This window comes from Bombina bombina, chromosome 11 (assembly GCF_027579735.1).
Source record: "Bombina bombina isolate aBomBom1 chromosome 11, aBomBom1.pri, whole genome shotgun sequence".
Taxonomy (NCBI): domain Eukaryota; kingdom Metazoa; phylum Chordata; class Amphibia; order Anura; family Bombinatoridae; genus Bombina; species Bombina bombina.
The window spans coordinates 199,912,477-199,930,770 of NC_069509.1; the positions used below are offsets into that span (position 1 = coordinate 199,912,477).

General features: G+C 43.1%; 1 protein-coding gene across 1 annotated transcript in view; it reads right to left on the reverse strand.

Moving 5' to 3' along the window:
• USP22 (ubiquitin specific peptidase 22) overlaps window positions 1–18,294 on the reverse strand; it is a gene marked incomplete in the record, with an annotated part of 358,413 nt that overhangs the window by 16,581 nt on the left and 323,538 nt on the right. Inside the window, 1 exon segment of the mRNA XM_053694724.1 lies at window positions 16,027–16,176. Within this exon segment, the coding sequence (XP_053550699.1) occupies window positions 16,027–16,176 (150 nt within the window).

The following is an 18,294-nucleotide window of genomic DNA, read 5'->3' on the forward strand; positions in this document are numbered from 1 at the left end:
AAAACCAAATTGGTTTCCGCTTTCTTTTACTTTTACAGACATGTCTAATACAGTGTGCGGTTGCATCTAAAATGGCACCTTTCACAAATTCCCACTGTTCTTGAACCCCTGTAATAAGAGTTTTCCCCTTTAAATAGTTCTTTAGGTATTCTCCCATTAATGAAAAATCTGCCGTCCTAAAGTCTAAAACTTTTGTTTTAGTCTGGGTGGACAGTTCCTGAACATGAATACTAAACCAAACAGATTGATGATCACTGGATCCTAAGTTCTCACCTACAGACACATCTGAAACTGTATCACTGTTTGTAAGTATTAGATCTAATATAGCTTCCTTACGAGTTGGTTCCTTGACTAATTGTTCAAGTGATTCCCCTAGCAGAGATTCAAGAATATACCTGCTTCTAGCCGATCTGGCAGAAGGAATCTTCCAGTCTATATCTGGCAAATTAAAGTCCCCCAGTATATATGTTATCCGCTCCATCTTTCCTGCTTCCTGGCCATACACAGGTAAAATAGCAGAAAATGATAGAGTTGATGCCACAGTCTCTAAATGATTACCTAGGTCACAAAACTCTTTCTGAACAGCAGCAACATGATTACTAGCCAGATCATTTGTTCCTAAATGTACAATCACATCTAACTCACTTCCCTTTTCTGCTGCCTTAACAATTCTCAAAATACGATTGAGCAAGTACCAAGATATCGTCCAAATAAGGAATACCACAATACCCTGTTCTCTGATTACAGACAGAAGGGCACCAAGAACCTTCGTAAAAAATTCTTGGAGCTGCAGCTAGGCCAAACGGCAGAGCCACAAACTGGTAATGCTTATCTAGGAAAGAGAATCTCAGAAACTGATAGTGATCTGGATGAATCGGAATATGCAGATATGCATCCTGTAAAACTATAGTAGACATATAATGCCCTTGTTGAACAAAAGGCAGGATAGTCCTTACAGTTACCATTTTGAATGTTGGTATCCTTACATAACGATTCAATATTTTTAGATCCAGAACTGGTCTGAAGGAATTTTCCTTCTTTGGTACAATGAAGAGATTTGAATAAAAACCCCAGTCCCTGTTCCAGAACTGGAACTGGCAAAATTACTCCAGCCAACTCTAGATCTGAAACACATTTCAGAAATGCTTGAGCCTTCGCTGGGTTTACTGGGACACGGGAAAGAAAAAAATCTCTTTGCAGGAGGCCTTATCTTGAAGCCAATTCTGTACCCTTCTGAAACAATGTTCTGAATCCAAAGATTGTGAATGGAATTGATCCAAATTTCTTAGAAAAAACGTAATCTGCCCCCTACCAGCTGAGCTGGAATGAGGGCCGCACCTTCATGTGGACTTAGGAGCTGGCTTTGATTTTCTAAAAGGCTTGGATTTATTCCAGACTGGAGATGGTTTCCAAACTGATACCGCTCCTGAGGATGAAGGATCAGGTTTTTGTTCCTTGTTGTGACAAAAGGAATGAAAACGATTATTACCCTGGAAAGAAAGGGAAAGCAGAGTAGACTTAGAAGACATAACAGCATTCCAAGTCTTAAGCCATAAAGCTCTTCTAGCTAAAATAGCTAGAGACATATACCTCTCATCAACTCTAATGATATCAAAGATGGCATTACAAATAAAATTATTAGCATGTTGAAGAATAAAAATGCTTATGAGAATTATGTTCTGTTACTTGTTGCGCTAAAGCTTCTAACCAAAAGATGAAGCTGCAGCAACATCCGCTAAAGATATAGCAGGTCTAAGAAGATTACCTGAACACAAGTAAGCTTTTCTTAGAAAGGATTCAATTTTCCTATCTAAAGGATCCATAAGGAAGTACCATCTGCCGTAGAATAGTACGCTTAACAAGAGTAGAGACAGCCCCATCAATTTTAGGGATTTTGTCCCAAAACTCTAATCTGTCAGATGGCACAGGATATAATTGCTTAAAACGTTTAGAAGGAGTAAATGAATTACCCAAATTATTCAATTCCCTGGAAATTACTTCAGAAATAGCACTAGGGACAGGAAAAAACTTCTGGAATAACTACAGGAGATTTAAAAACCTTATCTAAACGTTTAGATTTAGTATCAAGAGGACCAGAATCCTCAATTTCTAATGCAATTAGGACTTCTTTAAGTAAAGTACGAATAAATTTCATTTTAAATAAATATGAAGATTTATCAGCATCAACCTCTGAGACAGAAACCTCTGAACCAGAAGAACCATTATCAGAATCAGAATGATGATGTTCATTTAAAAATTCATCTGAAAAATGAGAAGTTTTAAAAGACTTTTTACATTTACTAGAAGGAGGAATAACAGACAGCCTTCTTAATGGATTTTAAAAACAAAATCTCTTATGTTATCAGGAACACTCTGAGTATTAGATGTTGATGGAACAACAGGTAATGTAACAGTACTTAAAGGAAATATTATCTGCATAAACAGTTTGTCATGACAAAACAGTACAAACAACAGCTGGAAGAACAGATACCATAAGTTTACAGTAGATACACTTAGCTTTGGTAGCTCCAGCCCCAGGCAGGTATATTCCAGAAGTATCTTCTGACTCAGCTTCAACGTGGGACATCTTGCAATATGTAATAGAAAAAGCATATAAAGCAAAATTGATCAAATTCCTTAAATGACAGTTTCAGGAATGGGAAAAAAATGCCAGAGAATAAGCTTCTAGCAACCAAAAACAAAAAATCAATGAGACAAATAATGTGGAGACAAAAGTGACGCCCATATTTTTTCGCGCCAAAAAAGACGCCCACATTATTTGGCGCCAAAAATGACGCCACATCCGGAACGCCGACACTTGGCGCAAAAGAACGTCAAAAATGACGCAACTTCCGGCGACACGTATGACGCCGGAAACAGAAAATTTTTGCGCCAAAAAAGTCTGCGCCAAGAATGACGCAATAAAATGAAGCATTTTCAGCCCCCGCGAGCCTAACAGCCCACAGGGAAAGTCAAATTTTTAAGGTAAGAAAAAAATGAATTATTCATATGCATTATCCCAAATATGAAACTGACTGTCTGAAATAAGGAATGTTGAACATCCTGAGTCAAGGCAAATAAATGTTTGAATACATATATTTAGAACTTTGTATAAAAAGTGCCCAACCATAGCTTAGAGTGTCACAGAAAATAAGACTTACTTACCCCAGGACACTCATCTACATGTAGTAGAAAGCCAAACCAGTACTGAAACGAGAATCAGTAGAGGAAATGGTATATATAAGAGTATATTGTCGATCTGAAAAGGGAGGTAAGAGATGAATCTCTACGACCGATAACAGAGAACCTATGAAATTGACCCCGTAGAAGGAGATCATTGAATTCAAACAGGCAATACTCTCCTCACATCCCTCTGACATTCACTGCACGCTGAGAGGAAAACCGGGCTCCAACCTGCTGCGGAGCGCATATCAACGTAGAATCTAGCACAAACTTACTTCACCACCTCCATAGGAGGCAAAGTTTGTAAAACTGATTTGTGGGTGTGGTGAGGGGTGTATTTATAGGCATTTTGAGGTTTGGGAAACTTTGCCCCTCCTGGTAGGAATGTATATCCCATACGTCACTAGCTCATGGACTCTTGCTAATTACATGAAAGAAACATAATTTATGCTTACCTGATAAATTTATTTCTCTTGTAGTGTAGTCAGTCCACGGGTCATCCATTACTTATGGAATATATCTCTTCCCAACAGGAAGCTGCAAGAGGATCACCCAAGCAGAGCTGCTATATAGCTCCTCCCCTCACATGTCATATTCAGTCATTCGACCAAAACCAGACGAGAAAGGAGAAACCATAGGGTGCAGTGGTGACTGGAGTTTAATTAAAATTTAGATCTGCCTTAAAGACAGGGCGGGCTGTGGACTGACTACACTACAAGAGAAATAAATTTATCAGGTAAGCATAAATTATGTTTTCTCTTGTTAAGTGTAGTCAGTCCACGGGTCATCCATTACTTATGGAATACCAATACCAAAGCTAAAGTACACGGATGAAGGGAGGGACAAGGCAGGAACCTTAAACAGAAGGAACCACTGCCTGAAGCACCTTTCTCCCAAAAATAGCCTCCAAAGAAGCAAAAGTGTCAAATTTGTAAAATTTTGAAAAAGTGTGAAGTGAAGACCAAGTTGCAGCCTTGCAAATCTGTTCAACAGAGGCCTCATTTTTAAAGGCCCAGGTGGAAGCCACAGCTCTAGTAGAATGAGCTGTAATCCTTTCAGGAGGCTGCTGTCCAGCAGTCTCATAGGCTAAGCGTATTATGCTACGAAGCCAAAAAGAGAGAGAGGTAGCCGAAGCCTTTTGACCTCTTCTCTGTCCAGAGTAAACGACAAACAGGGAAGAAGTTTGACGAAAATCTTTAGTTGCCTGCAAATAGAACTTCAGGGCACGGACTACATCCAGATTATGCAAAAGTTGTTCCTTCTTTGAAGAAGGGTTAGGACACAGTGATGGAACAACAATCTCTTGATTGATATTCCTGTTAGTAACTACCTTAGGTAAGAACCCAGGTTTAGTACGCAGAACTACCTTGTCTGAATGAAAAATCAGATAAGGAGAATAACAATGTAAGGCAGATAACTCAGACTCTTCGAGCCGAGGAAATAGCCATCAAAAACAGAACCTTCCAGGATAACAGCTTGATATCAATGGAATGAAGGGGTTCAAATGGAACGCCTTGAAGAACATTAAGAACTAAGTTTAAGCTCCACGGCGGAGCAACAGTCTTAAACACAGGCTTAATCCTAGCTAAAGCCTGAACATCTGGAACTTCTGCCAGACGTTTGTGTAGAAGAATAGACAGAGCAGAAATCTGTCCCTTTAACGAACTAGCAGATGAGCCCTTTTCTAAACCCTCTTGTAGAAAAGACAATATCCTAGGAATCCTAACCTTACTCCATGAGTAACTCTTGGATTTGCACCAATATAAATATTTACGCCATATCTTATGGTAAATTCTTCTGGTAACAGGCTTCCTAGCCTGTATTAAGGTATCAATAACCGACTCCGAGAAGCCACGCTTTGATAGAATCAAGCGTTCAATCTCCATGCAGTCAGCCTCAGAGAAATTAGATTTGGATGGTTGAAAGGACCCTGAATTAGAAGGTCCTGCCTCAGAGGCAGAGACCACGGTGGGCAGGACGACATGTCCACTAGGTCTGCATACCAGGTCCTGCGTGGCCACGCAGGCGCTATCAGAATCACTGAAGCTCTCTCCTGTTTGATCTTGGCAATCAAACGAGGAAGCATCGGAAATGGTGGAAACACATAAGCCATGTTGAAGACCCAAGGGGCTGTCAAAGCATCTATCAGCACCGCTCCCGGGTCCCTGGACCTGGATCCGTAACAAGGAAGCTTGGCGTTCTGGCGAGACGCCATGAGATCCAGATCTGGTTTGCCCCAACGATGAATCAGTTGAGCAAAGACATCCGGATGAAGTTCCCACTCCCCCGGATGAAAAGTCTGGCGACTTAGAAAATCCGCCTCCCAGTTCTCCACGCCTGGGATGTAAATCGCTGACAGGTGGCAAGAGTGAGACTCTGCCCAGCGAATTATCTTTGAGACTTCCAACATCGCTAGGGAACTTCTGGTTCCCCCTTGATGGTTGATGTAAGCCACAGTCGTGATGTTGTCCGACTGAAATCTGATGAACCTCAGGGTTGCTAACTGAGGCCAAGCTAGGAGAGCATTGAATATTGCTCTTAACTCCAGAATATTTATTGGGAGGAGTTTCTCCTCCTGAGTCCATAATCCCTGAGCTTTCAGGGAGTTCCAGACTGCGCCCCAGCCTAGAAGGCTGGCGTCTGTTGTTACAATCGTCCAATCTGGCCTGCGAAAGGTCATCCCCTTGGACAGATGTGGCCGAGAGAGCCACCATAGAAGAGAATCTCTTGATCCAGACTTAGTAGGGGGGACAAATCTGAATAATCCCCATTCCACTGACTTAGCATGCACAATTGCAGCGGTCTGAGATGCAGGCGCGCAAATGGTACTATGTCCATTGCCGCTACCATTAAGCCGATTACTTCCATGCACTGAGCTACTGACGGGTGTGGAATGGAGTGAAGGACACGGCAAGCATTTAGAAGTTTTGATAACCTGGCCTCCGTCAGGAAAATTTTCATCTCTACAGAATCTATAAGAGTCCCTAGAAAGGGAACCCTTGTAAGTGGTAATAGAGAACTCTTTTCCACGTTCACCTTCCACCCATGCAACCTCAGAAATGCCAGAACTATCTCTGTATGAGACTTGGCAGTTTGTACCTAGACGACATTCTGATACAAGCGTCAAGTTTTCAGAGTCACCTCTATGTCTCGCGGTCTTAGTACCGCCAGAAGTGAGCCCAGAACTTTTGTAAATATTCTTGGAGCCGTAGCTAATCCGAAGGGAAGAGCTACAAACTGGTAATGCCTGTCTAGGAAAGCAAATCTTAGGTACCGATAATGATCCTTGTGAATCGGTATGTGAAGGTAGGCATCCTTTAAGTCCACTGTGGTCATGTACTGACCCTCTTGGATCATGGGAAGGATGGTTCGAATAGTTTCCATTTTGAATGATGGAACTCTTAGGAATTTGTTTAGGATTTTTAAGTCCAAGATTGGTCTGAAGGTTCCCTCTTTCTTGGGAACCACAAATAGATTTGAATAGAATCCTTGCCCGTGTTCCGTCCGCGGAACTGGGTGGATCACCCCCATTAGTAAGAGGTCTCGTACACAGCGTAGAAACGCCTCTTTCTTTATTTGGTTTGCTGATAACCTTGAAAGATGAAAACTCCCTCATGGAAGAGAAGTTTTGAAGTCCAGGAGATATCCCTGAGATATGATCTCCAACGCCCAGGGATCCTGGACATCTCTTGCCCAAGCCTGGGGAAGAGAGAAAGTCTGCCCCCCACTAGATCCGTTTCCAGATAGGGGGCCCTCTCTTCATGCTGTCTTAGGGGCAGCAGCAGGTTTCTTGGCCTGCTTGTCCTTGTTCCAGGACTGGTTAACTTTCCAGCCCTGTCTGTAACGAGCAACAGCTCCTTCCTGTTTTGGAGCGGAGGAAGTTGATGCTGCTCCTGCCTTGAAGTTACGAAAGGCACGAAAATTAGACTGTTTGGCCTTAGATTTGGCCCTGTCCTGAGGTAGAGCATGGCCCTTACCTCCCGTAATGTCAGCTATAATTTCTTTCAAGCCGGGCCCGAATAAGGTCTGCCCTTTGAAAGGAATATTAAGCAATTTAGATTTAGAAGTCACGTCAGCTGACCAGGATTTAAGCCATAGCGCTCTGGGATAGTGGTACGCTTAGCTAAAGTAGAAACTGCTCCCTCCACCTTAGGGACCGTCTGCCATAAGTCTCGTGTGGTGGCGTCTATAGGAAACATTTTCCTAAATATGGGAGGGGGGGAAAAAGGCACACCAGGTCTATCCCACTCCTTGCTAATAATCTCTGTAAGCCTTTTAGGTATAGGAAAAACGTCAGTACACACCGGTACCGCATAGTATCTATCCAACCTACATAATTTTTCTGGAATTGCAACCGTGTTACAATCATTCAGAGCCGCTAATACCTCCCCTAGCAATATGCGGAGGTTCTCAAGCTTAAATTTAAAATTAGAAATCTCTGAATCCAGTCTCCCTGGATCAGATCCGTCACCCACAGAATGAAGCTCTCCGTCTTCATGTTCTGCAAACTGTGACGCAGTATCTGACATGGCTCTCACCTCATCCGCGCGCTCTGTCCTTAACCCAGAGCTATCGTGCTTGCCTCTTAATTCTGGCAATTTATATAATACTTCTGTCATAACAGTAGCCATGTCTTGCAAAGTGATTTGTAAGGGCCTCCCTGATGTACTTGGCGCCACAAAATCACGCACCTCCTGAGCGGGAGGCGAAGGTACTGACACGTGAGGAGTTAGTCGGCATAACTTCCCCCTCGTTGTCTGGTGATAATTTCTTTACATGTAAAGATTGACTTTTATTTAAAGTAACATCAATGCAATTAGTACACAAATTTCTATTGGGCTCCACATTGGCCTTTAAACATAGTGAACAAAGAGATACATCTGAGTCAGACATGTTTAAACAGACTAGCAATGAGACTAGCAAGCTTGGAAATACTTTTCTAAATAAATTTACAAGCAATATAAAAAACGCTACTGTGCCTTTAAGAAGCACAAAAAGCTGTCACAGTTGAAATAACAATGAACCAAAATAGTTATAGCAACCAATTTTTCACAGTAAATGTATTAAGTTAGCAAAGGATTGCACCCACCAGCAAATGGATGATTAACCCCTTAATACCCAAAAACGGATAACAATTTAATAATTAACGTTTTTAACACAGTCAAAACACACTGTCACAGGTCTGCTGTGACTGATTACCTCCCTCAAAATGAATTTTGAAGACCCCTGAGATCTCTAGAGACGATCTGGATCATGGAGGATGAAGTAGACAGATTGTGACTGAATTTTTACTGCGCAAAAAAAGCGCTAAAATAGGCCCCTCCCACTCATATTACAACAGTGGGGAAGCTCAGATAACTGTTTCTATGCAGAAAACAAAGATGGCCATGTGGTAAAAATCATGCCCCAATAAGTTTTATCACCAAGTACCTCACAAAAAACGATTAACATGCCATTAAACGTTTTGAACATACATTTTAAAAGTTATGAAGTGTTATTAATAAGCCTGCTACCAGTCGCTTTTACTGCAGTTAAGGCTCATACATTATTTCAGTATTAACAGTATTTTCAGAGTCAATTCCATTCCTTAGAAAAATACATTCAGTGTACACACACACATCAGCCTAATACCAGTCGCTATCACTGCATTTAAGGCTGAACTTACGTTACATTGGTATCAGCAGTATTTTCTCAGTCAATTCCATTCCTCAGAAAAATAATTTACTGCACATACCTCGTTTGCAGGGGGGCCCTGCATGCTATTCCCCTTTTCTGAAGTTACCTCACTCCTCAGATGAGAACAGCCAGTGGATCTTAGTTACGTCTGCTAAGATCATAGAAAACACAGGCAGATTCTTCTTCTAATGCTGCCTGAGAACAAACAGCACACTCCGGTGCCATTTAAATTAACAAACTTTTGATTGAAGAAATAAAGTTAAAAAACACCACAGACCTCTCACAGCGACCTATCTTTAGTTAGGCTGCAAGAGAATGATTGAATATGACATGTGAGGGGAGGAGCTATATAGCAGCTCTGCTTGGGTGATCCTCTTGCAGCTTCCTGTTGGGAAGAGATATATTCCATAAGTAATGGATGACCCGTGGACTGACTACACTTAACAAGAGAAATGAAACTCTTGTGAGGGGGGGAAAGAGAACTCTTTTTTTTACGTTCACTTTCCACCCGTGAGACCTTAGAAAGGCCAACACTAAGTCCGTGTGAGACTTGGCTAGTTGGAAGGACGACGCTTGAATTAGAATGTTGTCTAGATAAGGCGCCACTGCTATGCCCCGTGACCTTAGAACCACCAGAAGGGAACCTAGCACCTTCGTGAAGATTTGCGACGCCGTTGCCAACCCGAAAGGAAGAGCCACAAACTGATAATGCTTGTCCAGAAAGGCGAACCTTAGGAACTGGTGATGATCTTTGTGGATAGGAATGTGTAGATACGCATCCTTTAAGTCCATGGTGGTCATATATTGACCCTCCTGGATCAATGGTAAGATAGTCCGAATGGTCTCCATCTTGAAAGATGGAACTCTTAGGAATTGGTTTAGGATCTTGAGATCCAGAATTGGTCTGAAGGTTCCCTCCTTTTTGGGAACTATAAACAGATTGGAGTAGAACCCCTGCCCCTGTTCTGCTTTTGGAACTGGGCAGATCACTCCCATGGTAAAGAGGTCTTCTACACAGCGTAAGAACGCCTCTTTTTTTGTCGGGTTTACAGACTATTGAGAAAGATGGAATCTCCCCGTTGGAGGGGAATCCTTGAAATATAGAAGGTATCCCTGGGTTACAATTTATACTGCCCAGGAATCCTGAACATCTCTTGCCCAGGCCTGAGCAAAGTGAGAGAGTCTTCCCCCTACTAGATCCGGTCCCGGATCGGGGGCTACCCCTTCATGCTGACTTAGTGGCAGCAGCAGGCTTTTTGGCCTGTTTACTCTTGTTCCAAGCCTGATTAGGTCCCAGGTTGGATTGGATTGAGCAAAGTTCCCCTCTTGCTTTGCAGCAGGGGAAGAGGTAGAGGGACCACTCTTGAAGTTTCAAAAGGAACAAAAATTATTTTGTTTGGTCCTAGACTTATTTGACTTATCCTGAGGGAAGGTATGACCCTTCCCTCCAGTAATGTCTGAAATTATCTCTTTAAATGCAGGCCCGAATAAGGTCTTACCTTTGAAAGGGATCGACAAAAGCTTAGATTTAGATGACACATCAGCTGACCAGGACTTAAGCCATAACGCTCTACGCGCTAAAATGGCAAAACCTGAATTCTTAGCCGCTAATGTAGCAAGATGAAAAGCGGCGTCTGTAATAAAAGAATTAGCCAACTTAAGAGCCTTAATTCTGTCCAAAATATCATCTAGTGGGGTCTCCATCTGAAGAGCCTCTTCTAGAGCCTCAAACCAAAAGGCAGCTGCAGTGGTTACCGGAACAATGCACACAATAGGTTGGAGAAGAAAACCTTTGTGAACAAAAATTTTCTTTAGGAGACCTCTAATTTTTTATCCATAGCATCAATGAAAGCACAACTGTCTTCAATAGGTATAGTTGTACGCTTAGCCAGGGTAGAAATAGCTCCCTCCACCTTAGGGACCGTCTGCCATGAGTCCTTTATGGTGTCAGAAATGGGAAATTTTTTCTTAAAAACAGGAGGGGGAGAGAACGGAATACCTGGTTTATCCCACTCCTTAGTAACAATGTCCGAAATCCTCTTAGGGACCGGAAACACATCAGTGTAAACAGGAACCTCTAAATATTTGTCCATTTTACACAATTTCTCTGGAACTACAATAGGGTCACAATCATCCAGAGTAGCTAAAACCTCCCTAAGCAATAAGCGGAGGTGCTCTAGCTTAAATTTAAATGTCGTCATATCTGAATCTGTCTGAGGGAATGTCTTCCCTGAATCAGAAATCTCTCCCTCAGACAGCAAATCCCTCATCCCTACTTCAGAACCTTGTGAGGGAATATCGGATACGGCTACTAAAGCGTCAGAAGGCTCAGCATTTGTTCTTAACCCAGAGCTACTGCGCTTCCCTTGCAAACCAGGCAGCTTAGATAAAACCTCTGAGGGTAGTATTCATAACTGAAGCCATATCTTGCAAAGTGAAAGAATTAGACGGACTAGAAGTACTTGGCGTCGCTTGTGCGGGCGTTACTGGTTGTCACACTTGTGGAGAACTAGATTGCAAAAACCTGATTTCCTTCTGTCTGAGAATCATCTAATGCCAAACTTATTAGTCAAAATATGCTGTTTGCAATTTATAGACATATCAGTACAAGTGGGACACATTCTAAGAGGGGGTTCCACAAAGGCTTCTAAACAACTGAGGCGCAAAAATAGGCCCCGCCCACCTCACTCGATGTTACTGGGGCCTACTCAAATCTAACAAACTTAGTTTGAAAACCATGTGGGTTATAACAAACCCAAAATAAGCCAAATGACCCCTCAAGCAAACGTCCCATAAACCTAAACGTTACTCCCAGAACACACAAATGTTTGTACCAATTTCATATAAACAAACTGAGTGCCCAAATTTTTTTTTAGCCCTTTATGCAAGCTAGTAAAACCTCTCATACTAGGATTACTGCTTACCCTTCCCCTAATGGGGACACTGTCAGCCTTTGAGTTAACACAGTCTCTGCAGAAAAATGACTGAACTCTCATTACTATATAGCAAGAACCGTTCCTCACACTGAAGTTTTCCTGTACTCCTCAGCTCATATGGGAACAGCAGTGGACCTTAGTTACAAATGCTAAGATCATCATCCTCCAGGCAGAAATCATCTATGTCCTGCCTGAGAGCAAATAGTACAACACCGGTACCATTTAAAAATAACAAACTCTTGATTGAAGATGAAATAAAAACCAACAGTTTAACACCTCTTCTCTTCACTCTTCCTGCTTAGAGCAAGCAAAGAGAATGACTGGGGGGTGGAGTTAAGGGGGGAGCTATATAGACAGCTCTGCTGTGGGGCTCTCTTTGCTACTTCCTGTCAGGAAGGACAATATCCCACAAGTTAGGATGAATCCGTGGACTCGGTACATCATGAAAAAGAAACTATTTTTTTTCAAACAGCTGGGTATTTACCTTTCAGGTTATGGATATTCCCTTTCTGGTCAGAGATACAAAAAACATCACTGCAAAGTACTAAATATATCATTTTCCTGAATATTGAACTAATAAATAAGGATGGATTTGATGGAAATATAGCCAGCTACTACCCATCACACTATAGAATAATGTGTCAGTCTTAAGATGGGAACAATATCCTATGGATCCGATTCGCTGTATGCAAAGAGACGGGTCTGACATCAAAAAGTTGCTGTGACACCTCGTCTTTTAATAAAGCCTGAATGCCTGCAAAACATGTCAAGGGAGGGGAGTGAGATAGTGGGAGCTCTTTATTTTTAAACTTGCAGCAGTAATTTACCCTAATATTAATTCCAATACTTAGTCGCAGCTAATGTGATACTGTTAATTAACATATGTAAATAGTAGGCTTGTTTGGGAGCGAATCCTGCATTAATTTAGACCTATTAACAGCGCAAGTTTTTATATGGTGATATAGCCTAAAACAGATACACAGTGTGGAAAATAATAAGTATTATTAGCCAGGATACCTAGTCGTAGTTAAACCAGGGCTAATAGCAAGCCACTTCAGAAGTGATTCCTGTATCCACCAAGACTTATTTAACCACAGATAATGTTAATGTATGGCGGTACAGCCTAACATATATACGGTATGGAATATTATAAGTTCTATTATACAGGGGGGACTTCCGCTGGTAGGAGGAACTACACGCAGATGCGTGATTCTGAGGTCCCGTGGTTCAGGGAGACAGAGCAACACCTCAGACTATCTCCACGCCATATACCTCATTGCCGTGAAGAGTGATACCCGGCCTGAGGGCTTTTCTCTGGTGAGCGGAAACCTAAGGCAAGGAACAAGGGCCGTTTCACCAAGGCCTGCGGCTCTCTGGCCATCAAAGCGACATCCACATATCCAGGTACCTGGGAAAAAGCATACGGGCAAACCGCATAATACAGAGAGAAGCCTAGAATGGTTAAGATTCCAGGAGTGCCTACAATAAATGTCAGGTACATAGATGCCCGCACAAGCCACAGCTGAGGCTGCTCTGTAAAAAGAACCGGAGAAGCAAGTAAAACTCTCAGCAGAGATCCTCAAGAAGAACTTCAGCGGTGAAATAAAAGACCGCGTCGGGCGTCCTGCATAGTGGGTGACAGTCTGGCGTAACCTGAGCAGGAATAAGACTTTCTGCAAAGACTGTGCAGCTGGGGGCAAGCCAGAAGGACCCCAAAAGACAAGAAGCAGCCATCACAAGTTGGACAGTCAAACCGCAAGTACTTTGGCTACAGCCAGTGTGTGATGTGTATGTATAATATGTGATCATTGCAGCGGTAATAGGTGTCAGCTAAGCTTACTAAAATAATGTTTCACCTCATTAAAAAAAAACCAACAACTTGGCGTGTGTGCTTTTTATGCGGGCTGAGCACAGAGGCTCTGGAAAGGAGAAAGGTCCAGGCAGATGACTTGACTCTGGGGTAACTGACCTAAGGAGCATTAAGGAATCCAGAGGGTAACTCCGGTGAAGAGGACTGAACTTAGCCCATCATCCTGGCGATTAAGCCCTACCGGGTTGTAAAAACCTCTTTTGTATGCTATATCTAAACATTTTGGATCAGCCCCTATATATATCTACTCAGACCTATCTGTATTAACAGTTGGTGATTATATTACTGGACATTTCGATGATTTGATAGATCTAAAGGGAGTCCATAATTCATGGTTTACAGGGAGTAAAAGAGTTTAACTCCTAGAAAGGTCAAAAGGGAAACCAGCCTCCTGGGTGGTCAGTAGTAAAATTGGTGTTATATTGTTATGTATATGGTCTATTGTGCCACAAACTAGTTTTTGACCTTCTGTAATATGTTAAATAGGTGGTTCATGTCATTAAGTCTTTTCTCCAGGACAGTAATTTGGGTTATACAGTTTTTTTTTGTATTTGCTTGCCTGATATTGTATTTTTTTTTTAAGTAAATACATTGACTTATTACTTACTTGCTTAAGTGGTGATAGTGACGTTATATTTCTATCAGTTAGCAATCTAGTTGAGGCAGTGGATCTTGCTATATACCTAGCAAAGTGACTTATATTTACTGTTGGGTTCAGTAACCATTCACAAGGCGACCTCTTTTGATATAATATATCCGGTACTCATAACCGGGGTACATTACCGTTAGCATTTTAGTTTTAATTTACCCATTTTTTAACGTTTTTGCTAATAAAGTTTTATGTTTTAATTGTTCTATGATGCCAATACCCCAATTTCAATAAACCTTTAAGGGTCTTACCAGAGAGCTTATATAGTATCACCCTTTCTTTTCAGTTCCTTTAACTGATTAGAAGTTAATGTCACTTAGCACCTTTTACCACAATACATATGATATTACAAGGCTAAACACATTTAATCTGAACGATAAGAGACCCGAATAGTACTAAAAGTGGTAGAATCAATTCCTTTTTTATAATAGCCGCACACAGACACGAGTTGCAGGGCGCCAGGCTCGTGCACACAGCTGGGAGTTGCAGGGTGCCAGGCTCGTAAACACACACACAGCTGGGAGTTGCAGGGCGCCAGGCTCGTAAACACACACACAGCTGGGAGTTGCAGGGCGCCAGGCTCGTAAACACACACAGCTGGGAGTTGCAGGGTGCCAGGCTCGTAAACACACACACACAGCTGGGAGTTGCAGGGCGCCAGGCTCGTAAACACACACACAGCTGGGAGTTGCAGGGCGCCAGGCTCGTAAACACACACACAGCTGGGAGTTGCAGGGCGCCAGGCTCGTAAACACACACACAGCTGGGAGTTGCAGGGCGCCAGGCTCGTACACACAGCTGGGAGTTGCAGGGCGCCAGGCTCGTACACACACACACAGCTGGGTGTTGCAGGGCGCCAGGCTCGTAAACACACACACAGCTGGGAGTTGCAGGGCGCCAGGCTCGTACACACACACACAGCTGGGTGTTGCAGGGCGCCAGGCTCGTAAACACACACACAGCTGGGAGTTGCAGGACGCCAGGCTCGTAAACACACACAGCTGGGAGTTGCAGGGCGCCAGGCTCGTAAACACACACACAGCTGGGAGTTGCAGGGCGCCAGGCTCGTAAACACACACACACACACACAGCTGGGAGTTGCAGGGCGCCAGGCTCGTAAACACACACACAGCTGGGAGTTGCAGGGCGCCAGGCTCGTACACACAGCTGGGAGTTGCAGGGCGCCAGGCTCGTACACACACACACAGCTGGGAGTTGCAGGGCGCCAGGCTCGTAAACACACACACAGCTGGGAGTTGCAGGGCGCCAGGCTCGTAAACACACACACACAGCTGGGAGTTGCAGGGCGCCAGGCTCGTAAACACACACACACAGCTGGGAGTTGCAGGGCGCCAGGCTCGTAAACACACACACACAGCTGGGAGTTGCAGGGCGCCAGGCTCGTAAACACACACACAGCTGGGAGTTGCAGGGCGCCAGGCTCGTACACACAGCTGGGAGTTGCAGGGTGCCAGGCTCGTACACACACAGCTGGGAGTTGCAGGGCGCCAGGCTCGTACACACACACAGCTGGGAGTTGCAGGGCGCCAGGCTCGTACACACACACACACACAGCTGGGAGTTGCAGGGCGCCATGCTCGTACACACACACACAGCTAGGAGTTGCAGGAAACTGTTGCAGTTACTGTGCTCTGTGAGGCAGACATGACACAAAGGTGATCCTCAACATACAATTATATGGTCAAACTCACCCTTCGCTGTCTAGAACATCTTTAATGCTAGCCTTGGTGATAATTGCATCATCACATTTAAACCACTGGTCCTTGTGTTGTCGGATGAAGCTTGTGTAATGCCCACTCTCCAAGGTTCCCTGGTGGTTAACTACTGCAAACAAGGAATACCTGCAAACGAGGAATGACACTTACACCAGGGCAGACAAACCTGCTCATTAAATAGCAGCCCTGGAACGTCAGAGCAGCGGTTACTCGGCCACTGATGGCCCTGGACATATAAACAAAAGATAAAAAAACACAGGAGTGATTTAACCACTTAATTACCCACATGACATGAAGCATAATTTGCCCCTTCCCTTAAAGTGAAGCTCAATTTAGATGAATTAGGGCCCGGTTTTTAAAAATCCTATTAAAAACAAGGGCACTTTAATTCATCAAAATTATTTTCTTCTAAAACTTAGCTTTAAATCCTGAGAGCCCCTCAAGCGATTCCCCCGGCCGTCGGAAGCCTCTTCTTACGAATCCGGCTTCCTCCAATCACTGCTTTCCCTCCCGGGGGGGGGGGGGGGAATCATGGCCTGAGGCAATGCCTTGATTGGAGGAAGCCGGATTTGTCATTTTGGACTTGCGACGGGCTGAGGAATCGCTGGAGCGGCTCTCAGAATTAAAAGGTAAGTTTTAAAAGAAAACGAGTGAAATGTTAATTTGATGAATTAAAGTGCCCTTGTTTTTACTAGGATTATTAAAAACCTGGCACTAATTCATCTAAATTGACCTTCACTTTAAAGGATTCTGGGTCAGCAGTGTGCATAGTGCTAAAGGGAAAAAAAAAGCGCTGAGCCTGGGCATGTAGGCAGCAGTGACATGTGCCACTTTCTTTCATGTAAGTGGTAAGAGTCCATGAGCTAGTGACGTATGGAATATACATTTCTACCAGGAGGGGGGCAAAGTTTCCCAAACCTCAAAATGCCTATAAATACCCCTCCCACCACACTCATACCTTAGTTTTACAAACTTTGCCTCCTATGGAGGTGGTGAAGTAAGATGGGCTTGATTTCTTATATGATAGGCACTTTAAGCATTTTGAAGCCCAATTCCACTCAGAGTACAGTGTTTGTCAGAGCGATGTGAAGGGAGTATTGCTTGTTGATTTCATGGTTTCACCTATGGGAAATCTATTCAAAAGCTCTCTAATTTGTCGCAGGGATTCATCTGCTGCCTCCCTTTTCAGATTGACAATATACTCTTATATACCATTACCTCTGCTGATAGTTTTCAGTACTGGTTTGGCTGTCTGCTATATGTGGATGGGTGTCTTCTGGTAAGTATATCATTTTTTAAGACACTCTCAGCTATGTTTGGCGCTTTAAATAATATTGTAAAGTTTTAAATATGTGTTTTCTTATATTTGCCATGAGTCAGGTCTATGTATAATTTCCCTTATGCAGTCTATCAGTTTCAGTATAGAAAAGAAAATGTATGCTTACCTGATAAATGTATTTCTTTTTTTAATCAATGAGTCCACGGATCATCTTAAAATACTAATGGGATATTCACTTCTTGGTCAGCAGGAGGCGGCAAAGAGCACCACAGCAGAGCTGTTAAATAGCTCCTCCCTTCCCTCCCACTCCAGTCATTCGACCAAAGTTAGGAAGAGAAAGGAAAAGCCATGGTGCAGGTGTCTGAAGTTTACATAACCCCCAACCTGTCTAAAGAAAACAGGGCGGGCCGTGGACTCATCGTGATAAAGTAATATATTTATCAGGTAACCATAAATTTTAATTTCTTTTTTAAGACACAATGAATCCACGGATCATCTTAATTACTAATGGGATTCAATACCCAAGCTAGGGTACACAGATGATACGGGAGGGACAAGACAGGGAACCTAAACAGAAGGCACCACTGCTTGAAGAACCTTTCTCCCAAAAGCGGCCTCAGCGGAAACAAAAATGTCAACCTAGTAAAAGATTGAAAAATTGGGAAGAGAAGACCAAGTTGCAGCCTTGCAAATCTGGTGCACTGAAGTTTCATTTTGAAATGCCCATGAGGAAGCAACAGCCCTCGTGGAATGAGGTGTAACTCAGGAGGTTGCTGCCCAGCGGTCTCATATGTCAAGCGTATGATACTCCTCAGCCAAAAGGAAAGTAGCCGTAGCTTTCTGACCCGTACATTTTCCTGAGAAAATCCCAAACAAAGAAGACAAAGCTCCTTAGTCGTCTACAGGTAAACTTTAGCGCATGGACCACGTCCAAATTGTGTAGAAGTCGTTCCTTATTTGCATCC